We start from the raw sequence: 22,726 nt of genomic DNA on the forward strand, positions 1-22,726 counted from the left end.
AATCAACAATCATGACATACAATCTTTTACAATATTGAATTAGGAGATGTAACATAAGAATTGGTAAAAAAAAATTAATTAAAAAACTCAATAACTAGAGAAATCAAATCTTTCTAAAATTATAATGTTCAAATATATAAAGGAATTTTTATGCCTGTGTATACAAATTGTATATATATATCTATAAAGTTGTATCATAAGCACTAGAACACATACATTATAAGAATTATTTACGAGAAACTATAATATGCTTGACTTCAGTAAGAGCTTCATAGGTTTCATTTACTGTTGAGTTATTAATTGTATTGTATCTAAAGTCAGTATTTTCACTTGACAAGAGATTTATAACACCCGGAGGTATTCCAGACATTTTAAACATGTCACAATACGGTGCCAGAATGCATAAATCTGGATTACATACTACAATGACGGAATTGCCAATAATTAAACTTTGTGTTAATTCGCGAAACAAAGTAATTTCATCTTTTTCCTTAAGAAGAACAATGCCTTGTGGCTTACGAGTTTTTATTACTTCAAATCTTTCAGTTTGAAAGCAATGTATTAGACTTCCACAAATATATGGCAATTTTATCCAATTTAATATTATTTTGGTCTGTGAAAATCGACTAATAAAAAAACAGAATTATGAAAGTGTCAAAACAAAATATAAACACATAAATATATAAGAAATAAGACATTATAGAATTATTTATCATACCCATTGCATTCTAATATGTTTGCAAACTTAACTAATAATTGCATTCTTAAATCACTAGACATATTACTCCAAATTTTGAATCCTTCTGTAGCTGAATCAATACACTTCATAATATCTCCACTATAATAAATTAAATAATTAAATATATTTTGTTAAGTGTTTTGAAATATAAAAATTATTGTAGATAAGTATACGAGTTTATACCGAGTTGCATTTGCCAATAAAATGTTATCATGTATCCAATATGTATTTTTCATAGGTTTTTGCCACATGCCATCATAAAACAGATCAAATATTAAATCTTCATGCATAGTTGGATTAATTGAATCTGTACGTATATGTTTGTTCTCTACTTGTAAATTGAAAGATTCAGATAATGATTTGAGGTATATATTTGTATATGGAAGCACGATACCAGGACAAAAATCCATGTAAGAGTTTATAAATAAAACGTCATGCTGTTAAAAATAAACATTATTTTAACAAAATGATTTGGCAATATTATAGGTACTTACAATAATCTTATATAATAATGTACATTTAAAGATTCTGCTAAATTTTTTGCAGCTATAATATCTTCTGACCATATGGAGACTATATGTATAGTATATATACATTCAGTTGTATTTAATGTAAATAATTCTTTTGATCGAAATGTATAAAATTTTATCTGCAAATATCTAAAATATTTCTTTAAATACCACGCAAAAGTCTGTTTTATTGATTCTTGGACCCAAATTTTATCTAATTGAAACAAAACGTTTCTAATCTTCAGACATTTAATAACTGCATACAAATCAGAATCCTCCAAAAGTATCATTTTAATATTTGGTCCTAAATTGTAAGTTAAGTGATTAATTATAAAAAATATAAAATTAAAATACAATTTTAAATTGTCTTAAATATAAATATTTTTCTTACGTATAAGTTCTTTATAATTATTATATATCTGCACTTGTGATTTTTTGCTAAAATATAAAAATAATATGTAAAATAATATTAGTTTAGAATATAATATTAGTTTCAATATTATAATGACTAATTCAATATCTATTAATATAATGTAAAAATATTTGCAAAAAATAATTACATTATTGCAGCTTCCAAAAATCGTTGAATTGCATGTTCCTTATACATATTATAGATTGTAAGCATTATTAATATGACTTTTTCATCATTATTACGTATTCCTGGAGAAGAAAAAATTTCGTATATAATGAGTGCCATTTGTTGTAAAAAAAATTATGATACAATATAATTATGATAGAAATGCAAATAACATGTATTATCAATAGATTCTTAAAATTGTATTTGCAATATTATTACTATATAATATACGTACCAGATTCATTATCGAGCTTAAAAGTCACAGCAAAATGAATAAAGTAATCAACAATAGTAGTAATTACATCTACATGTTCGCAAGCTGCCATAAAAACTCTCAAATTCTTTTTGATTAATGTTGCTGTCTCAAAAAATCTATAAACACAAAAAATGTAATAAAGATAAAAGTAACTTTTATATTTTTCTCACTATTACATTTTATCATTATTTACAGCTTAAATTTATTTACCTATATGAAAAGTCATGAGAATCTTCAAATTTTAATTCTTTGGATAAAGTGGATATTTTTCCCAATGCTTCCTAAAAATATATAAATAAAAAATAGGATTTATTTAAAAAATACAAAAATACATTGTTATCCATATTAATATTAAAAATCTTATAATTTTTTACTAATATATTACATATTTTTATATTATTCATATTTGTGTACTTACTCTTCTGTTGTCTTTATATTCTAAATAAGTATAACAATCACTTATTGTTTTCACTCGCTCGTACATGCTAATATCCATTATTAATTTTTTAATAGTATTTTACAATAAATAAAATTAAAAAAGTATATGCCTGTGAGAGATTGTCTACATTATCTCTACACAATATATGGTAAATAGAAGATGACTTTGTGCTTGTGCAAAGAAATATGTATTTTGATACAGAATAACAAACCGGTAATTATAAAAAGCATTTTAAAATAATTTTTCCATATGATATTACTAAAATAAGAAACTCTAAAGATTAACTGCTAAAGATTAAAAAAAAAATGTAAACAATCTATAACATTCTTTTCACGGAAATTCATTAATTTTCTTTAGATATGTATTTTTTAAAGAAATGATACGGAAATATTTTGCTACTGCATTTTTATTTATTATGTGCTAAAATATATAATTCATAAAACAGTTTTTCTTTTGTTAAAAAACAAATTTGTATTATTGTTATTTATATAATGAATCGTATTATTGTCTTTAAAATTAAATACAATTTGAAAATTTTTATCAAACCTCTTTTAAACCTTCCGCTGCTTTAAACTTTTAAAAGTCTAAAGCACTGTATCTAAATTTATTCATCATAGCTATTGTTTAAATGTTTTTATTTTATATTTATCATTGTATTATTTAATCATGATGCACTGTAATTAGTACTTTATTTATTAATTATGTTGCATATAAAATAAAAGATTAAAATATAAATTATACAGTATTGATGTAAACAACATTTATAATTTTGACATTAATTAACAATAACAAACATTCTTTTATAGAATTAAAGGATATCATGATATAGTTATAGAAAGATGGAGAATTATACATATATTATTTGACTATAAATTCATATCAAAAAATTAATTAATAGATAATTGAAAGAGAGAATCATATTATTCTAAAATTTAAATAAATATATTTAATATACAATAATTAAAAAATACGCATGAACATGTGTTTACAACTTATATACGCATTTCTATAAAAAATCATACTATAACTCGTGAATATTGAGATACATACTATGCTATTTAAGGCAAATAACAATATGCTTGTTTAGAGTGAGATGTGCATATACTTCTTCTGGCTTTAAATCTGCAAGATTATTATATTTAATGTCCACCATGACATTACTTGACAAGAGATTTATAGTACCCGGTGGTATCATAGCTGTTGAAAACATGTCACAATAATGTGTTAGAGTACACACATCTGGATTACACATCACAATAATAGAATTGCCAGTAATTAAACTTTGTGTTAATTCACGAAACATAGTAATTTTCTCTTTCTCCTCAAGAATAATAATACCTCTTGATTCACGAATTTTTGTTACTTCAAATTGTTCAGTTTCATGACGAGTCAATTGATTTATACAGTAATATGGCAATTTTAACCATTTTGATACTACATTCGCTAATAAAGATTCACTAAAAAAAAAGAAAACAATTATAAAAAAAAATAAATAAAAATTGGAAAATAGAAATATAAATAATATAAATATAGAAAAACTTTTTAATAATTTACACGTACCCTTGGGATTCTAATGTTGATACAAGCTGGTATAATACATACATTCTATTACTAACAGACATAGCATTCCAAACTTTAAATCCTTGTGTAGCTGAGTTTAAACAGTTCTCAAAATCTTCACTACAATAAATTAAACAATTAAGTTAAATTTTTAAAATAATTGTTAATTAATTTTTTAAATTCAAAAATTATTACATAATAAAATCAGAAGAGTATGTCTATTTGTACCTTGTTGCATTTGCCAAGAAAATATTATTATGCATATAATACATATTTTTCACAGGTTTCTTCCACATGCCATTATAAAATAAATTATAATAAGTATAACTTTTATCTGTTTTGTATTTTACGTACTTTGTATTTGTTTTATCTTCAGGTATAAAGCCGAAGTAATAACAAAATGGTTTTGTGTATGGTAATAAGATCCCAGCGCAAAAATTCATATGTGTATTTATGAAAATAACATGTCTCTATTAAAAGTAAACGTTGTTTTAATAATCACATTATGGAAACATCGTTTTTATAATTTAAATGATGTACCTTGAAGGACATTGCAAAATTTCTTGCACCTACAATATCTTCTGACCATATGGAAAGTAATCTTACTTTGGTAGAAATAATACCATTTTCTGACATAAGTAATTCTTGCTTTGATTGAAATGTACAAATGGGAATATTTAAATGTCCAAGATATTTCTTTATATGCCATTGAAAAACTTGTTTTATTGATTCTTGGACCCAAATTTTTTTTAAAGAAGACACAATACTTCTCATTTTTAAATAGTAGATGATTGCATACAAATCTGATTCTTCAAGAAGTATCATTTCAATATTTTGATCTATAAATAAAATTTCAAAATATTAGACAAAAGGTACTAATACTTAAGCAATAATTATAAAAATATTAATTTTTTAATACACAAATGTTTTTGAAAATATTAAAAAAAGCAATAATTTTAATATAATTATATTTTAAATATAATTTTCTTACCTAAAATTTGAGTTTTATAACTGATCTCTGTAATGTATTCTACGTCCGTATCTTCGCTAAAAGAATAATATACATAAAATATCAATTATTTTAATATGATAAAATAAATTATTAATTTATTAATTATATTTTTAAATATAGTAAAAAAATTTTGCACTGAATAATTACACAAGAGTTTTTTCCAAAAATAATATCATTTCTGGTACTAAATTCATATTATAAATTGTAAGAATTAATAATTCAATTATTTCATCTTTGTCATTGAATTCGCCTAGAAAACAAATTTTTATATGTATTCTCCTATAGTTACTTATAAGTATAAAAATAAAAAATTATGATAAAAATGTAAAGAATGTAATATCAATATCTTTATAATTGCTTTTGCAAGAATATTATTAAACATACCGTTCATCATATGTATAATTTGCACACTAAAATATTTTAAATAATCAATAATAGTAGTAACCATATCTTCATGTTCACAAATCGATACAAAAAGACGAAAATTGTGTTGTATTATTGCTGCCGTTTTGCTGAGTCTGTAACATGAGAAAAAAGTATCTTTTATATTTTTATTATATTATTTGCATCTTAAATTTATATATTTAATTTACCTATTTGCAAAATTATCGGCATCGAGAATTTGTAATTCCGAAGTCATATCGCGTATTTTATTTATTGCTTCCTAAAAAAAGTACTATCTTTTTATCACAGCACTACTTAGTATCTAACATAAGTACTATTTCCTTTTCTTTTTTACATAGAGTAAAGCTTCTTTTTTTGATTTTAATAATAATATGATATCTTATATAAATCTTAATAATATAATATATTTATATTCACACATATTTATATTTTCATTTATATTTATATACTCACATTTTTATTTATACCATATTCTAGATTAGTATAATATTTGTTTATTAATTCTTGACGGTCCATGATTAATAATCTAGAGCCAACACAATGTTTATAAAATGAAATTTATAAAATATACGTGTGCTACGAGAGATCGGTCATTATTCTTGTACATGAAGACGACTTTGTGTTTATGAAAAGATGTGTGTACTTTGATTCAAAATAACGAGTATTTATATTATGGAGACATGCGCTCATATAGTCTAGTTTTAATTTTTCTATATAAAAATTTTTAAACGATAAACTCCTATATTATTGTATCCTTTCAAAAGCATTTTAGATTCTTTTAATTTATAAAATATTTTTTTTTATTAAGAGACAAATATGTTTGTGAATTATATCAATATAACATCTCAGTATATTTTTATAATTGCATTTATAAGAATATTATTATTCATATTCTTTATCTCATGCATAACTTGCATAAAATTTTTAATGGAAACTATAAATATGATCGAATAGTACATTTAAAATTTTCTTGTATATGGCAGCATTAATGTCTTTCACTTTCGAAAAAAATTCAGAACTTTATTTCTTTAAATTATTCTAAAATAATTTCTTAAATTATTCAAAATATTAATTCTAAAATATGCCTTTTGTAAATAAGTGATTTTTCCATATAGGTGATTGTTTGGATGGAAGGTTCTTTATTCTCAAATTCTTTGGGTTTGTTTATAATAAAAGTGAAAATTGCTAATCTAAGCATAATTTAAGATTCTCTAATAATTGAAAACTTGTGTATATTCAATTTTTATTTAACATACATAACAGTATATAAAAATGATATATATATATATCTGTATCATTTACAATATTGCGAGATTATCACCGAATTATATATATTTGAATTTATATCAGCCGGAAATTCGATACACAGTTATTAATATAATGCTTATTTACATCATTTTCTTTGATCCAGATAGTAACCAGCTCCATCATTGTAAATATGATTTAATTTTGAAAGTTTGCAAATTGTATATAGATCTCAAAACTAATGTTATAATAAAATATAATTATTATAATCGATATTACTTACGTTTATCTTATTTCATCTTATTTCATAATCTTATTTCATCACAGGAATGTAAATATCAATATTGTTTCCAATATAACTCGTTACGATAGATCGGCGGAATCTTTTTCATTCGTATTTTTAATATTCGAGAACTTGCGGTCCTGCGAAAGATTGATTGTTCGCGATTTCATATAGATTCTCCCCCGCATATGAGAGTAAAGGAGAGATCTCGACGTTATCGCCAACGTCTTTCGCGCCTGCGTCTAATAACCATTTTTTATGTAGATTGAGCAGATCGGTGCGAGCAGTGCTCGAGCAATCTTGACCGGCGCAATTTGAATTTTTCAACGGGCTGAATTCTTCCTCGCGAGTTCCTTGCCATACCGCGAAATTCTTCGCGAAAGGAAACACATCAAATACAAATTTCTCTATTTTGATGCCGTTCGGAATTTTCGGAGTGATCCTTTCCCCTTCATCGTTGACGTATGGAATCTTTTTCTTCGCCACATGTAGAATCAAATCTTTCTCGTGAAAGTATACAATGTCTTTTAGAAAATCAATCGTAAAATAGTGATTGCATATGTTGGCGGCATTGTATACCAGTTGTCCATTGTTGTGATGGAGTTCCGCGGTCTCCTTCGTTATCTCACTGTATTCTACTACTTGATAATGATTCTCCACCTACATTAATCAAGATAAAAATGTTGAATTACACAAAATATTTATACGAGTATATAAATTTAATCTAAAACACAAAAAAGATATATATAGAAGTATATGTACCTTGCAAACTACGCCAACCGCTTCAGAAGGAGAAGATTTTTCAATAACTTTGACTCCGCAATCCGTTTCAGAGAGCAAGCAGTATCCTATAAATATAGGATCCGCTACTTTTACCAAGATATTATCCACGGAATGTGCATGGATACTCCGGATACGACGCTGTATCATATCGTCCAGTATTTTGTGATTCTTCAATGCGCGATACAATCCTCCGTTACCGTCAGGTGCTTTAGAAACCCGATGCTTGGCATCCAAAATAATTTTTCCATCGAAAGTAAAACAAGGCAACATGCCTTGTTTAAAAGCTCTGACATTTTTTTCTTTTAAACCAAAGTAGTCGTGTTGGCGTAGATATGCAACAGTGGCATCATGAGTAGCATCGCTAGTAAGGATGTACCTGAAAAAAAAAAATAAAATAAAATGAAGTTTGATATTTTTTTCATTCTTTTTTCTCTAACAATACATTATACTTATTCGCAACTAAGATTTCTTACCACATACCAAGTTATCTCTCCACGTTTTCCACAATGTTGTTCTGCTATATTTTGCAAACGAAGTATCCTTTCTGCTTGCAATTGGAAGAGAGTTTTATGAGATGGCAAGTCGACATCGTACATTCCCTTGGGATAGGTCACTCCTAAACGTGTGCCCTGTCCACCTGCCATCAATAATACAGCGACACGATTCTCAGCAACTTCTGTCAAACCTAGTTCTTCGTATCTTTTGAGTTCTTCCTTCGTCGAAGTCTTAACAGAAGCGATCTTTGCCTCGTCGATCGGTCGTACCTTGTCATCCAGCATACCTTGACCGATGTGCTGGGAGGATTCCACAGCTTTCTTAAAGTACGCAGTAGTCTCTTGCAGATCCAACTCTTCTATATCATTCTCCAATTGGTTTCTATCCTCGTCCGTCAACTCCTCCCAAAATCTTAGCAGCTGTACCTGATGGTACTCGTTCAGTTTTTCCCTTAGACCTTCCATAATCGTCGACAATCTACGCTTGACACTTGCGGACGAAATGTATACAATTATCTCCTTATCAGGTGTCGCACTTATCGTCTGGCGTGTAAATCCATAAATAAATTCCTCGATGCAGCGGTGTGCGTCGACGACGCGAGCGAGCGAGCGAGGAAAAGAGCGATCGGATGATGGGGGGATACCAACAACGAGCAACAGGTATTCATCGGGCTCGATCGGCCTGTCTCGCAGGTATAACGGCGGTGACGTTCACCTTCACTTTCACGACTCCACGTAGCCCGATTCGATTTCTCTTATCGACCCCTCCCGCCCAGTCGGGCTCCTCCACATGCACAATTCTCCTCTTCTTGGCCAACGTGCCACACAACGAGCTGTCGCCGGCCATGGCTGAGAAAAGTCATCTCTTCCACGACGATAACCTGGACTCAGTCGTTCGTCCTTTATCCCATCGATGATCGAACTGGACAAAAGAGATGACTCGTAAATCGCTGATTAGGCCCTCTTGTGGAATCCGCAAGATGGGCTGTTGTAGGACATTTATTTACACTTATATACACGTGGACCGAAAATTTCCCGCCCTACTTCCGACGCCGGCAAACGCGAAAGGTGAAAGGTTGCGGCGAGAGAGCCAACGACCTTGAGTCGAGAGCAACGTTCGCGCGGGCAAGAATTTCCGAGCGACTTTGTTCGAGTCTTCGTTTAGCAGCGACATTCCACATTTCGGAGAAACTGGAATTATACCGGTTTCCCCTCTCTGTTTTTCTCTCTTCTGGATGTTTAGTAGAATAATGCAGTATTGAATATGCATTTCTGTCGCGAGTGCGATTTTGGTTTCGATTTTCGTACATTTGATTTGAATCGATTCGCGAATGTACGCGAAATGCGTACATAAATCGATAAATATTTCTTTACTCGAATCGTACGAGAGAAAGAAAATAATAGAGAACCGATATTTTTTCTGTGAGAAACAATATATAATAAATTAGTCGTAGTATATAGATTAATTATTTGGATGGAGAGTATCTCGAATGTAGCAAAATTAGCGATAACGCGATTAATGATAACGGATCGTTCCGTTTATCTCTCTTCCTCTAACTCTCTCTTTCTCTTTCCGGTCCTCTTTTTTTCTTTCTTTATATATGTTTATTCCTATATCGAAAATAATTAAGAATATTTTCAACTTTAAAGGAGAAAAACCATAAATGTATGCGTAAAAAAACTAATTAAAAGTTACATGTTTTTAGTTGACAAGAGTTGAAATGTAATTTTCTTATTTATTCTTACATCTTGTACATTATTTCATTTTTAATTTTTTAAATAACCTTATATTCTCTCATACTCGGTTATATATGTCGATTTTAATCTTTACAAAAGGAAACTGATAAGTCTGTCACTATCATGATGTATACATTGCAAGATAATGAGTATTAAATACTTGGAGAAAAATAATATATACTTATTTAAGCATTGCTGAGATGTTTCTTTACACATTTATTATAACGTTACATCCAAACAGATCTATTGATTTTAATTATATTTCCTATTTTCTTATTTCACTTATTTTATGGTTTTTTTAAAATCTTGTATTTTAATTAAAGCAAACAGGATGGAAAAGATTTCAATCGTACTTTCTACACTTTTCTCTTTTCAAAGATTAAAAGTAATTATAAATATAAAAATTAATAAATATATAACATACAATATTTTTACAAAAAAAAAGTCGATCAAATTTATTTTGATGACGTTTTATCGAACATCATTTTTTCACCGATATTATATCTCAATTTACTCTGTACACAAATTGTTTATATTTTATTTAAACACTTAAAAAAAACGCAAGAGTGCGATTGAAAGGAAGAGACCTACAATACCAACAGTAGTTTGACAGGTCCAATGTTTTAGTAAGCCTCGGCGACGCGCGGTGGCGCTGGAGTCGCGTGGCACGCGCCGTGACTTACGAAGAGACGTGACAACGATGATGATGCCGTCGCGGCGATGAAATAACTGAAATTTCGCAAGCGCGATGATGTCCAGGCGGTACCTCTCCCTCTTCGACGACGGTGCAGACCTATGTGCAGTGTTGTGATGTGTCCGCGCGGCACCGTCAGCAGTAAAGTACTCGCTCTGCTCCGTAGATGTTTCTCGGTGAGTTGCTGCGCGTGCCTCTCCCCGGCAAGCGACGATCGAGCCGATCGAGTCGATTGTCGGCGTCGGGGGTCGACGAAACGACCTCGCCGAGCGTCGTCGTGGACGATTCGTTCCCCGGTTCTTTTACGGATGCGTTCATTTCAACGGATGTAGCGCGGCTCCTGCCGATGTCGGTGAATCGGCGACAGAGGCCTGTCCTCTCTCGTCGCCCACACGCGAACACGCCTTTTCTCCCCTTTCACACGAATTCGCGCGGCACGACACGACACAACACGACCACAGTGTGTACGTACCCGCGGTACACTTCTCTTGCACCATCTACACCTCGGACCGTTTCTCTCCCTCTAATCGCGGGGTATGTGTGTTTCAAGCCGCACTTTTATTGCACTTTCGCGTATATTTTCAAACAGGTTCGTTTCAGTTCCTCTCTTCCTGCGTAATCCAATCGTATTCCATAATTTTATTTGAAATACCGAAAGTGCAATTAACAGACGAAGGCGCAAGTGACAGTTCTCTGAATTTAAATGTATGACATAGGCGTTGCGAGGGGACGTGGAGTCGATTATTCCTCTCTCTGGTTACCGGAAAAATTTGCAACGTAAATATACTTTGTTCCTCCGCTCGCTCGAGTCCCGGCGAGAGAAAGCGCGAGGAGTGCAACCGAAGCGATCCGCGGGGGTCTATTTTGAACGCGAAGAGTGCAGTTAAAACGAACAAACACACCGCACGAGGACTACACCCTGTGCACACGTCGGCGGCGACAGCGGCGGCGGCGGCCGATAATGTTCGCGGATAGGTTAAGGGAAGTGGTTGGCCGCCGCATCGTCTCTATTTATCCGCGTTTAACCGAGTCGTCCGCAGCACCTGGCCGATCGCGATGAGAGATTCGTAGCGGAGGGTTAAGATATAATTGAGGTAATCGTCGATCGATGCCGCGGACCGATAAGGACGGAGATAAGGCGTGGGATTTAAACGCAGCCTTTAAATGGATGGACACGTTTCGTGTGGGTGTGCGTGCCTATGTGTCCGTATGTGTGCGCGTGTATTTCATTTCCGCCAAGCTTCGTTGACACGATTACGGCGAGCTTTTTTTTTTTCTCCGCGATGAACCGGTTATCGCCGGCTTTATCGCATCTGGGATCTCGACGAAATCTGTAACATATGATAAATTGTTGATATTATTATTGCATCGTAAACAAGAATGTCGATAATAATGCATTAAAAATACATACACACATGCGCGCGCGCGCGCGCGCGATACACATCTTTATTATTATCTCATCGCGATTTTCAAGATAATTGCATTATAGCAATAAGTGACACATGCTTGACATGTAGCTTATCGAGATGCAATCTTCTAAGATACGTATCTATTTGTAGTAATTAATAAAGAAATACTCTACAACTCGTGTCTGAGACATTTGTGACAGAATGACAGCACATGCTAGCTAAGCTTGACAAATTGAGATTTATTAAAGTAAGTATAAAAGCCATGCATTTTCTGAAATACAGGTGCCAGGTGCCTAGAACGCAGCTGGCAAAATGGGCAAGTTGTTGTCAAAAATTTTTGGCAACAAGGAGATGCGTATTCTCATGTTAGGATTGGATGCTGCAGGAAAAACAAGTATCCTTTTTATACAAACACAATTCTTCATTTTTTTAACTATGTAAGCTTGTCTTTTTAATCATTGCAACCACCTTTTTTTTCTTTACATCATACAAAGCTCTTACGTAATTTATAACCAATAGACCGTTATAAGTGAAACAGTTTGTCATGTATCATATATTATGTAATTCATATGTCTTTCCTATATAAATCTATTTCCTTAATTAAATTATACAGCAATATTGTATAAACTTAAACTAGGACAGTCTGTGACAACTATACCAACTGTAGGATTCAATGTAGAAACAGTTACCTATAAGAATGTTAAATTTAATGTGTGGGTAAGTCTCAAATTCTTGCTTGTTCATCATGAGAATGTACAAAGATTACCAAGTTATTTAGAAAATTACTTTTAACCAATTGTTTGCTCTCTTCAAATGAGATATATTCTTTGTGTCTAGGATGTGGGTGGCCAAGATAAAATACGTCCGTTATGGCGTCATTATTACACAGGGACGCAAGGACTTATTTTTGTAGTAGATTGTGCGGATCGAGATAGAATCGACGAAGCCCGCCAAGAGCTTCATCGAATCATAAATGATAGAGAAATGCGTGACGCGATTATCTTAATTTTCGCTAATAAACAAGATCTTCCTGATGGTAAGTAACATTACAAATCCACAATTGTGTAAAAACATCTACATTTTTCAAATATGTATTGTATATGCTACAGATACTTTTGTGTAATTTAGCGCAATATATAAACTCTTGTCTATATTTGTTTACTTAGCAATGAAACCGCATGAAATACAAGAGAAACTGGGATTAACTAGGATACGAGATAGAAATTGGTACGTTCAGCCATCTTGTGCCACAACGGGAGACGGGCTTTATGAAGGCCTTACGTGGTTAACCAGTAATCATAAATTATGAGCAAATATTTATTTTTCACAAATTAGCTATATATATATATATGGAGAATACACGTTTGCTTTGTATTTTTATTTTAATTTGTCATGTGGAGGCTCTGTCAAGACAAACATCTGACAATGATAGGTTTGACGAAATGTTTTTCACGAGCAAAGTTATTGCAGGTGCAAAAGCAAAAAAAAAAACAATATAAAGACAACTATTAATGGTGTGTTCCAATAATATCGATACTAGGTGAATAGTAATTTATTGTAAACTCAAGTACCAAGGGACGAGACCTTTATTACTAGCTATTTATCCCAGTCTGTGGAAATAATTATACTGAATAGGGTTACATGACACGGGTTTAACATCGTTCTGTATATGTAACATATTTACACACGTGTTTCACACGCAACACATAAATTGTCAAGATAAAGAAAATTTACAAGAAAAATATCTAGTTATGATATTAAGGGGTTCACAGATTCACAAGGATTAGTATACTGTATAACTTACCTTTGCGGGATCTTATCTGATATCTGTATAATTGTTCTCTGAGAGGAGTTCAGTGTCTCGAATGGAGAACATCTCAAGTTTTTAACAGATCACAAGTAGATTTTTGACTTTGCAATATCTTGTTGTCAAAATGCTATTTAACATGTATTATATAATATTCGTATGCATAATCCATGAATATAATACATGAGTAAATTTGCAACACCTATATTGAGATTTTATATAGTGCAGCGAAATTATTCTATCAGTAAACATCTATTATTATTTATACTTTTGTGCCGAAAAAGTGCTCGTAATTCATTGGTTTTTGATGACATAAGTCTTCCAACTTGATAAACATTTTAATTTTTATACTTTCTTTCTGTTTCTTTCGATCGCGCTGGATATAAACGATTTTTTTTTAACGATATTTTATTTGAAAAATGCAAAGATGTATCTAACGTAACCGGCGTTCTTAACGCACAAGCCGCAAAATTTAAAAAGTAGTGCAACATGGAGTTATCGGTTTACTGATATTGTGAGCTCAAAAACCAAAAACAAAAAAAGAAGAAAATGTTACAAAAAGAGCGTAACAACATTGAATCTGCCAATATTTTTTACTGTTAAGTGAGTATCGGATAATAAAGCATATTATAGTATTAGGTCGCAACAATCAGACCATTAAACGGCATTTTACGAATGAGATAAGTGTTTCTGTGACTGTTTCATTTCTTATAGCATAATCTATATAGTGTAAGATTAGTAAGAATATACTTCAGATTCGTAATTGATTCATAATAGAAGTTTACAAGTGTTCAAAATGTTGTATAATTATTAAATCAAATTGAGTTTCGAGTAAATAATAGCAAGAGACATCATAAATTGACATCTTGTTTAAACATTCCACGATATATTAGCGAATTAGACTATTATAGAGAATGTTTTCGTTATATAATAATCATGGATTTTTTTTCTTGACCGCAAACTTTTCAAACGTAAGCGTTTGCATAAAACTTTTTCAGCATCCGTACCATTAATATTAAGTATTTCACTTGAAATGGATGGGCGCGAAGTTGAACACATCATCTGTGTAAAAACCATAATCAGGCGAAAGTACTGTTTTTCAGAATGTATTAGCTATATTAATTAGCATCCTATGGCCATGTATTTGTACAATCTCATCTCATCTCTGCATTTTTTAACAATGTTTCAAATAGCAATGTCATTACATTATTGTGTACTAACTATATAAAAAAAAAATATATATCTATATTCTTTTAAATGCAAGTATGATAAATTGTTACGTTTTACCATTGGCTTTAACAGAAGCCGCTTTCTCATTATTAAAGAAATGTAATGTTATGATATTAATTGACAAAGTTTTTTGTACATAAATATGTTTGATATATTCCAAGTTGATGTCGAGCGTTTTATGTGATTTTTTTCCATGCTTCCGCATTAACATTCTACAAAAAAAAACAAAAGAAACTAAAAAAATTTTGTGATAACAAAAAATTTATGATTTTGCTTCAGTATTGACAGGAAAGAAACAATTCACAGATAAGATTCGTTTTTCAAACAGATAAATTTTAGAAGAAAAAGAGAATAAGTACTATATATAAAGATACATTTCTTCTGCTTATTAAAAATGAGAACGACTTCACTTCATAATATCAACAATAAATCAGAAATTTACGAATTATAGAGTATTTTGCCTCATTAATATCAGTTCAAAGACTGAACATAACGAGAATTTTACAGCATTAGAAAAAAGTTTACATATGACTAATTCATAGAAGTAATTACTATGTAATCTTGTTACTATAGCGAATTATATATAATAATAACTTAAATATATACTTTATATATATATAATAACTTAAATATACTTTAAATTCGTTTCTCTTGATTTCTCCGAGAAAATAACGAAAAGAATGATAAAAATCAGATTACAAGACCGGATTCTATAAAGTATATATAAGTACATAGTTCTAAATTTCAGTTCAGCAAATAGTTTTGTTATGATATTATATTCTTTACATAAGAAGAAAGGCATTCATAAGTATTTAAAATTAAATTTAAAATATAGATGTGTGTGGCTGTTCCCTACAAAATTTTTAAAAAATTTAATATTACGTCATGTGTAGATATCATAAATTATATTGCCATCGGAAGATAGCAATAGATTTTTACTCGATATAAAAAAAATGTTTAATAACATATCCCTTTTATTTATCTGTATCCGTTTAATTAAAGTATATTCAAAGATTTTCCATTTATATAAAACTAATAACATTTGTTAACTACATCTTATCAGGGGCCACAAAGAAATTAGACTTGTTAAAAAAAAATCGCTTCGAAATATAAGAAATAATACACAACGTGAATCGCGACGCTTTATTATACATGGATCAACGCTGTCAGCCAGAGAATTCCTTATGCACCAATCATGAGAATAAAGTTCGAAATGAGTTTTAAAAAACGAAATAGCCACTTTTTAGACAAAAGGAAGGACAACTCAACAATAAGGGAATTAATATTGATGGGTTAATTTACATATTTACTATACATACCTACCATTAAAATAAAGTTTACAGTGTGTGTACAATGTATGTTATATTGTTAATTACATATTTCTTGAATGTTATCAGAAAACTATATGCAATTATATAACAATTCTGTTAATACTTTAAAAATTTTTGTTAAATTATATCTTTAAGATATATAAAAAACAGATTCTACAAAGAATATTGGGCATTAAGATGATTTCGATTAAGAAAATTTGCTGGTGCACCAGGAGCTTTTTGGTTTATAGTGTATGTATATGAAATATATGCAATATAAATATAATAGCAATTTTTACGAAATCGAGAATCGACGAAACTAGAAAGTATATATGTAACTGTATATTATACTATCATTTGTATAATAAAAATCACTTTAAATTATGCATTTTCTAACATGTGTGTGTATACACACATACATAGGTAGCAAAAATTGTCATTTTGACATCAATTTAAATCAAAATGATTACTTTTGCTAGCTATATACATATATATATATATATATATATATATATATATATATATATATATATATATATATAATACACATATCTGCTACTTATGATAATAATTCGTAGATATATATTCAAAGAAATTATATAAAAATATTTTACTCTGTTTTTTGATACTTTATCCTCAAAGTTTGCATAAAAAGATATTGGAATTAATAAAATAAATAAGATTATTAAAATTACTCAGTGGGAAGTCATGGTTTTATTATATTCAACAGTCAGTATGATTATTTGTGAATAGAATATCAATCACATATCTTCCAAATTCTTCTCTTTAACTTCGAAAATATTATTAATTTAAAAAAAGTTAATATATGAAATGTATAAGATATAACAGGATATGCAAAAAAGATAATATTACATTATATACACACACATACATACGCACACACACATATATTTAATATATACTCTACCTTTTTAGAAAAATATGGGAAGCTATGTAAAATCGAAAATTCTTAAAATAGATGAACAGGAGAAAATCACTGAAATATAATATTTTCACATAAAAAAAAGTAAAGTTTTCCTTCTAAAAATAATATAATGATATGACATAAGTAAAAACAGCTCAATGACAGATCATAAGTAAAAACATCACAAATGTAAAATCAATGGCGTTGAATTTTTAGTTGTAGATTTATAGTAATCGATTTTAATGTTCGATGTTGATACTTTAATTTAATTATAAACTTATAGATTCATGAGATTCATATAATCTTTGCGTTTTCGCATTCAAGACATATTTAATATATTAAAAATAAGCCGAACCATGTTTATATGCGCATTTTAATATCAATTTTTACGGTTTTTTGGTTTAACTATATATAGACTCTAAAATACCATATATATGTATATATATGTTAAAATATTTGTAATATTTACAGTAAAGCTAATAGTTAGTATATTATAAAAGCCTTTCTTAGAACTATATGAGAGATTCACATATATACATAATACTTCATAAATATATTAAAATATGACTTGCTTGGTTCATGACCGCAACTCGAGGATCTTGATTCGATGCATTTAAACACGAGAGTATCCGATCATAACGTACTTAAAAAATTCGTTCTACTGTACAATCAACAACAGGCTATTATCGTTTCTCTATTTCTCGTTTTCCCTATTTGATAAATACCTTAAATACTACCTATTTCAACATAACCTTGGACAGATCTGTAATAAATAATTGGATGCTATCTACTAGATCGTTGCTCTTCCGCAAGCGCTATCAACCGCTGTCGAGTTTTCTTATTGTTTTGACACGTCGCCGATATCAGTCCGACTAAATGTTTAACTGAATATTCCTGCAAAAAACAATTTATATTAGCGTCGTACGTGGAAGAGAAAATATTATCCATGTTAGCATCATCGCACATTTATAGTATTACAAATTTCGATACCTTATGTTCTTTAATCCATTCTTCGAAAATATTTTCAGGAAGATAGTACGCTTTAATGTACAATTCAACGTACTCTCTGTGCGGCATAGGTCGCAACGATGTCATTTTTTCAAATTTTGACTTTAGTTGCGTGAAATCGAGTTGCATTAGAGCTCTACCGCCATTTGAACACTTTTTAGCATTGGAAAACCTAAAGTAGCAACATTAAATTTCCATCAATAGAAGTAGATCTTACAATATTATTAATGCAAGTATACTTAAAAATGTAGTAACAGATATTCTCTTACCCTTCCACTAAAGTATGTGTAATTAAGTGAGCCACATTTTCCCATACCGCATTACATACTTCTACATTTAAAGGAATGTATGTTCCAATAACATTAAGCCTTTCATTCAAAGTGCATATTTCCTAAAAATCAATAATTTTTAGCATCACAAATGTAGTTAATATGCTTTTTAGTTTAACAGAGATCAACATACTTGGATTAGTGCATCAATATAATTGCTATGTTGAGACATGACATCTGTCACTTCCCAATTGACTTTGTTCATTAAATTCAAGATGTTTGCAACGTCAAATGCCTGCGACGCTACTGCCATATAAACTGGCTTTCTCAGATCCGCGGTAGATGCTATCGTTTGCAAGTAAAATTGATGTAAAAATCCTCTTTGAGGACTGTTGACAATGAGATGCTCTAAATAAGGTCTCAAGCCTTCGTATTGTTGTCCTAAAAATATCAGAGATTCGACAGCTACTATACGTTCCGTTAATCCGTGAAGTTTCTCAGGCTGCGACAAATTCACGATGGACGAAAGCTGTGGTTGTCTTACTTTATCACAATTCCCATTACTATTTTCTTCTATCGTATCGTTCTCAGAAATAATCAGACTTTCTCTGATTCGTGTCAAGGATAATTTTAATTTTGGACTGTACAAAGAATCACTATTGATTTGCTGAAAGAGAGACATATTTTCAAATCACATTATCTAGTACAATATGCAAGTACAATAAAAATCATAAACGCAAACTTACAAGATCCGATGTAAAGAACAAATGTACTGTATAGAAGCATAACTCGAAAAACTGTATCATACTCTGTATGACAGTGACCGCGATCGATCGTAAAAGTCTCGACATCTGTAGATATTTGCCGCATACTCTCAATATACTTAATGTCGTGTTTGTGACCATTGGTCCAGACTGTTTGAGTTTGCACTTCTTTTTATTAACTCTTGCATGATCCGGCTCATCAACGTATTCGTGTTTCAGTTCATCCGGAATATCATCATCGGACTCGTCCGAAAAATACGCAGGTAAATTGACCTAAATAAGAAAAAAAATATGCGAACGATCAATAATATAGATTTTTAAAAATATATTAAAAATGTCATATATATATAAAAATGATTTTCATACATCATCGTTTATTAAAATATCTTCATCCACAGTATCATCCAATCCTAATGTGAATGGCGAGGAACCGCCCTCCAAATATTTCTGTAAGTCGACTCCTGACGAATTATCGCTGTCACTTAAGTTTGAGCTATCTAAACTGTTCCATGTTTTGCAGTTATTGAGCGAAGGTTTCAAACTACGAAACTCCAATAATTGAGTAGCCATGAAATTAGATTTCACAGGACACAATTCCCAACCATCATTTTCCAAAAATATTCTTAATTCATCCAAACGAGACGCATGGTAATGAGAAAAGTAAGATAAGGACTGCTTTCTTATAGATTCCTGCAAATTTTCCGATTTGAAGCAAAGTTCTTCCCCAATTTCCATCAATCTGCAATTAACAGATATTTTAAAAATTATTTATTGGCAAATGATACAATTTTATTGTTCATTAAATTTTTACCTACCTATTTACTATACTCAACACCTGAACAAATTGTTCAAATTTGATGTCTGTTAAATCAGCATTTGTCAGATATACCGATATCTTCATTTCTACGTCATGCCATACTCGAACCATACTATTCTCTAATTTCTGTTTAATGTATTGTTTGCTGAAAGTTTCCTCTAAATTCTTAATATCAGATTTATGTTCTGGTTTATCTTCTTGTGCATTATGCCAATTTACAACTAGATAATATGAACTCAATATTGTCCATAGTGATTTGCACAACTCTGTGAGGCAAATTATATATTTGTCGCGAGGCACATCCTGACACAATTGTTTATATTGTCTCTTCACGTCGCCTCCCGCATAAGAATGAATAACAGCGAACGCGGTGTTATGAATAACAACACTAAAATGCATATGCAATTGATCTATGGCAGATTGTGTCTTTCCTAATAAAGTATATGCTTCTTGAATGGAGGAATATACAGCGACATCGAATTTAGTACACATTTCAAAAAGTGTACTATCTAAGGCCCTTTCCGCTTGCTCCAAGATATCTTGCAGCTTTCCACTCAATGCATTGATACAGTGAAAATGTTTATACGTTTGAGCAGCACTTTGACATTCCAAAAGAAGCGAAATAGCTCCAGGAAAATTGCCTTCATTTAGAAGTTCCTGCAGACGATCTCCCGTGCATTGCTAATAACATAGTAATTAAATTTAAGCAAAAATATTCTTTTCGTTTCATTCATCATATAATGTTAGAATTTATAATTTTACGGAGATCATACGCTTTTAAAGTATAAAAAATATAAATTAACTTACCAGTGTCTTTATAGTATTCAAATTAGTTAGCAGGTCTTGGACTACTTGTCGTCTCTGATAATTAGCTAACATGCCTAAACTTGCTGTTGTAAATTGCGTTTTGGCTGATTGCAGATCTTCTCTTCCTCTTTTACATATTTCTAGAACATCTTGTAATTGTTCCTGCAGCTGCTGAATTTTATCAAATTCTGTATTATAAGCACTCTGTTTATCTAAAATAAGTTGTAATACTTTCTTGGAAACAACTTGATTTTGTTGTTCGAGTTTCTTGCAACATTTTTCAATCTCCTTGGAATGTAATATCATTGGCAATTTCTCTAATTCGTAACGCGATGGATCAAAACTACCATCGGTATTGAAATAAACATCCTCGATGGACTCTAATATATCTTGATCGGGTACAGGCTCGCTCTCTGTTGACTGATCAGCCTCCGAACGGAGATCCTCACATTTTTGCAAATCAGGTGGATTAAGTAAATCAGGATTCAAGCCCATAAGTGGCACTTTAGTTGCATTCTAAAAAAGATAAATTATTATAAATTATATCATCTCTCAGTGATAAAAAAGATCATCTTAAAGTTAAATTTTATTTTCTCTAATGTTTAATCTTCTAATAATTATGAATGCATAGTACTAATACAAATTTATCGAAACTAATCAAATATTTTCTAAAATACACGTACAATCGAATTATATGTATATGTATACATATATTGTATATATTATTATGACATAAACTAATTTCGAAATATCACGCGTCTCTAGAATTATCATTTTATTGGCAATAATTTTCTTCAGCGAAAAGCAAAAGAAACGAAGAGAAGCGACACGTGACACTATTTGACAACGAAATGTCAATTCAATCGCATATACACTGTCACATAACCTAATTTAATTATTGAATAATACAGCAAAATACAAATAATATGCCATCATATTTGTTATTGCGACATTTAATACAAACAAATGTTTGCCTGTTTATTAATGAGGCCGAGAAATTTTAGCTTTAAATCTTCCATGGGTGCGTTCCGATTTACGCATGTAACGCATAGACTTCACTAATGTTGCACAGCGTTTTGAAATCGAGGGCCCCTTGATCCCAAATCTGCCAGATCTCCGCCGCAAGCAATATGCAATGGATGCATCGGCTGCGTTCAGCAGAAAAAGCTGCTTTGCAACTGTGTAAAATGCGTGAGCCTGATTGGTGTATGCTCTTAATTTTGACTGAATTTAAGAGCATACACCAATGGCCGCATTCAGCGGACTCAACCGCTAAGTAGCAATCGAACATGATTGGTTTCTACTTTCAGGTCCGACCAATCAGCGTCGAATTACATCGGAAAATCTAGTAATGTTGCCCAACTGTTGAGTCTGCTGAATGCGGCCAATCAGATTCACGAATTTTACAACAGTTGCAAAGCTTTTCCTGCTGAACGCAGCCATTGGGTGCATCCAGAAACACAACCGCTCACTGAGCGGCTAAGTAGCAATTGAATGTGATTGGTTTCTATCTTTGAATTCACCAATCACAGTCGAGTGCTACTTAGCCGCTCAGTGAGCGGTTGTGCTTCTGGATGCACCTATTGGGTGCCAAGAGATACAACATCGCTCTGGAGTCGCATATCATTGTGTTAAAAAGCAGCATTA

General features: G+C 30.8%; 5 protein-coding genes across 11 annotated transcripts; 1 reads left to right on the top strand and 4 right to left on the bottom strand.

Moving 5' to 3' along the window:
• Window positions 1-59: 59 nt before the first annotated feature.
• On the bottom strand, window positions 60-2,761 carry LOC145962299 (uncharacterized). Its single transcript, XM_083083258.1, has 9 exons — window positions 2,500-2,761; window positions 2,292-2,362; window positions 2,061-2,197; window positions 1,809-1,908; window positions 1,641-1,686; window positions 1,257-1,583; window positions 923-1,176; window positions 719-838; window positions 60-626 (listed from the first exon to the last, which is right to left on the bottom strand). Exons 1-9 carry the CDS (start codon window positions 2,575-2,577, stop codon window positions 227-229), a joined length of 1,533 nt encoding a protein of 510 aa, XP_082939384.1. The 5' UTR covers window positions 2,578-2,761; the 3' UTR covers window positions 60-226.
• Window positions 2,762-3,360: 599 nt separating this feature from the next.
• Window positions 3,361-7,122, bottom strand: LOC145962320 (uncharacterized). 2 transcript variants are annotated; one of them, XM_083083323.1, is made up of 10 exons: window positions 7,026-7,122; window positions 5,951-6,023; window positions 5,686-5,756; window positions 5,477-5,610; window positions 5,240-5,342; window positions 5,072-5,127; window positions 4,621-4,919; window positions 4,435-4,550; window positions 4,081-4,200; window positions 3,361-3,977 (listed from the first exon to the last, which is right to left on the bottom strand). In XM_083083323.1, the coding sequence occupies exons 2-10, from the start codon at window positions 6,011-6,013 to the stop codon at window positions 3,575-3,577; spliced, it is 1,365 nt and encodes a 454-aa protein (XP_082939449.1). In that variant the 5' UTR covers window positions 6,014-6,023; window positions 7,026-7,122; the 3' UTR covers window positions 3,361-3,574. The 2 variants fall into 2 exon arrangements, with proteins under 2 accessions (XP_082939449.1, XP_082939448.1); XM_083083322.1 differs by having other exon boundaries at window positions 4,309-4,550.
• Mmy (UDP-N-acetylglucosamine pyrophosphorylase mmy) lies at window positions 6,724-11,833 on the bottom strand. Of its 4 annotated transcripts, none has more exons than XM_083083328.1 (4): window positions 10,723-11,833; window positions 8,289-9,224; window positions 7,788-8,184; window positions 6,724-7,685 (listed from the first exon to the last, which is right to left on the bottom strand). In XM_083083328.1, exons 2-4 carry the CDS (start codon window positions 8,765-8,767, stop codon window positions 7,143-7,145), a joined length of 1,419 nt encoding a protein of 472 aa, XP_082939454.1. In that variant the 5' UTR covers window positions 8,768-9,224; window positions 10,723-11,833; the 3' UTR covers window positions 6,724-7,142. The 4 variants fall into 4 exon arrangements, with proteins under 4 accessions (XP_082939454.1, XP_082939453.1, XP_082939451.1 ...); XM_083083327.1 differs by having other exon boundaries at window positions 10,640-11,833; XM_083083325.1 differs by having other exon boundaries at window positions 10,631-11,833.
• Window positions 10,702-16,873, top strand: Arf51f (ADP-ribosylation factor 6). Of its 2 annotated transcripts, none has more exons than XM_083083330.1 (5): window positions 10,702-10,909; window positions 12,425-12,536; window positions 12,756-12,859; window positions 12,980-13,178; window positions 13,309-16,873. In XM_083083330.1, exons 2-5 carry the CDS (start codon window positions 12,455-12,457, stop codon window positions 13,449-13,451), a joined length of 528 nt encoding a protein of 175 aa, XP_082939456.1. In that variant the 5' UTR covers window positions 10,702-10,909; window positions 12,425-12,454; the 3' UTR covers window positions 13,452-16,873. The 2 variants fall into 2 exon arrangements, with proteins under 2 accessions (XP_082939456.1, XP_082939455.1); XM_083083329.1 differs by lacking the exon at window positions 10,702-10,909 and adding an exon at window positions 11,318-11,827.
• A 307-nt stretch (window positions 16,874-17,180) lies between these two features.
• Vps50 (vacuolar protein sorting 50) lies at window positions 17,181-22,241 on the bottom strand. Of its 2 annotated transcripts, none has more exons than XM_083083331.1 (9): window positions 22,054-22,241; window positions 21,080-21,595; window positions 20,271-20,953; window positions 19,822-20,194; window positions 19,438-19,728; window positions 18,885-19,358; window positions 18,692-18,813; window positions 18,405-18,594; window positions 17,181-18,308 (listed from the first exon to the last, which is right to left on the bottom strand). In XM_083083331.1, exons 1-9 carry the CDS (start codon window positions 22,096-22,098, stop codon window positions 18,198-18,200), a joined length of 2,805 nt encoding a protein of 934 aa, XP_082939457.1. In that variant the 5' UTR covers window positions 22,099-22,241; the 3' UTR covers window positions 17,181-18,197. The 2 variants fall into 2 exon arrangements, with proteins under 2 accessions (XP_082939457.1, XP_082939458.1); XM_083083332.1 differs by having other exon boundaries at window positions 22,044-22,238.
• Between the last annotated feature and the right edge of the window lie 485 nt (window positions 22,242-22,726).

Source organism: Camponotus vicinus, unplaced genomic scaffold (genome assembly GCF_025532165.1).
Source record: "Camponotus vicinus isolate PSW18456_S1 unplaced genomic scaffold, iyCamVici1.0 SCAF_11, whole genome shotgun sequence".
Taxonomy (NCBI): domain Eukaryota; kingdom Metazoa; phylum Arthropoda; class Insecta; order Hymenoptera; family Formicidae; genus Camponotus; species Camponotus vicinus.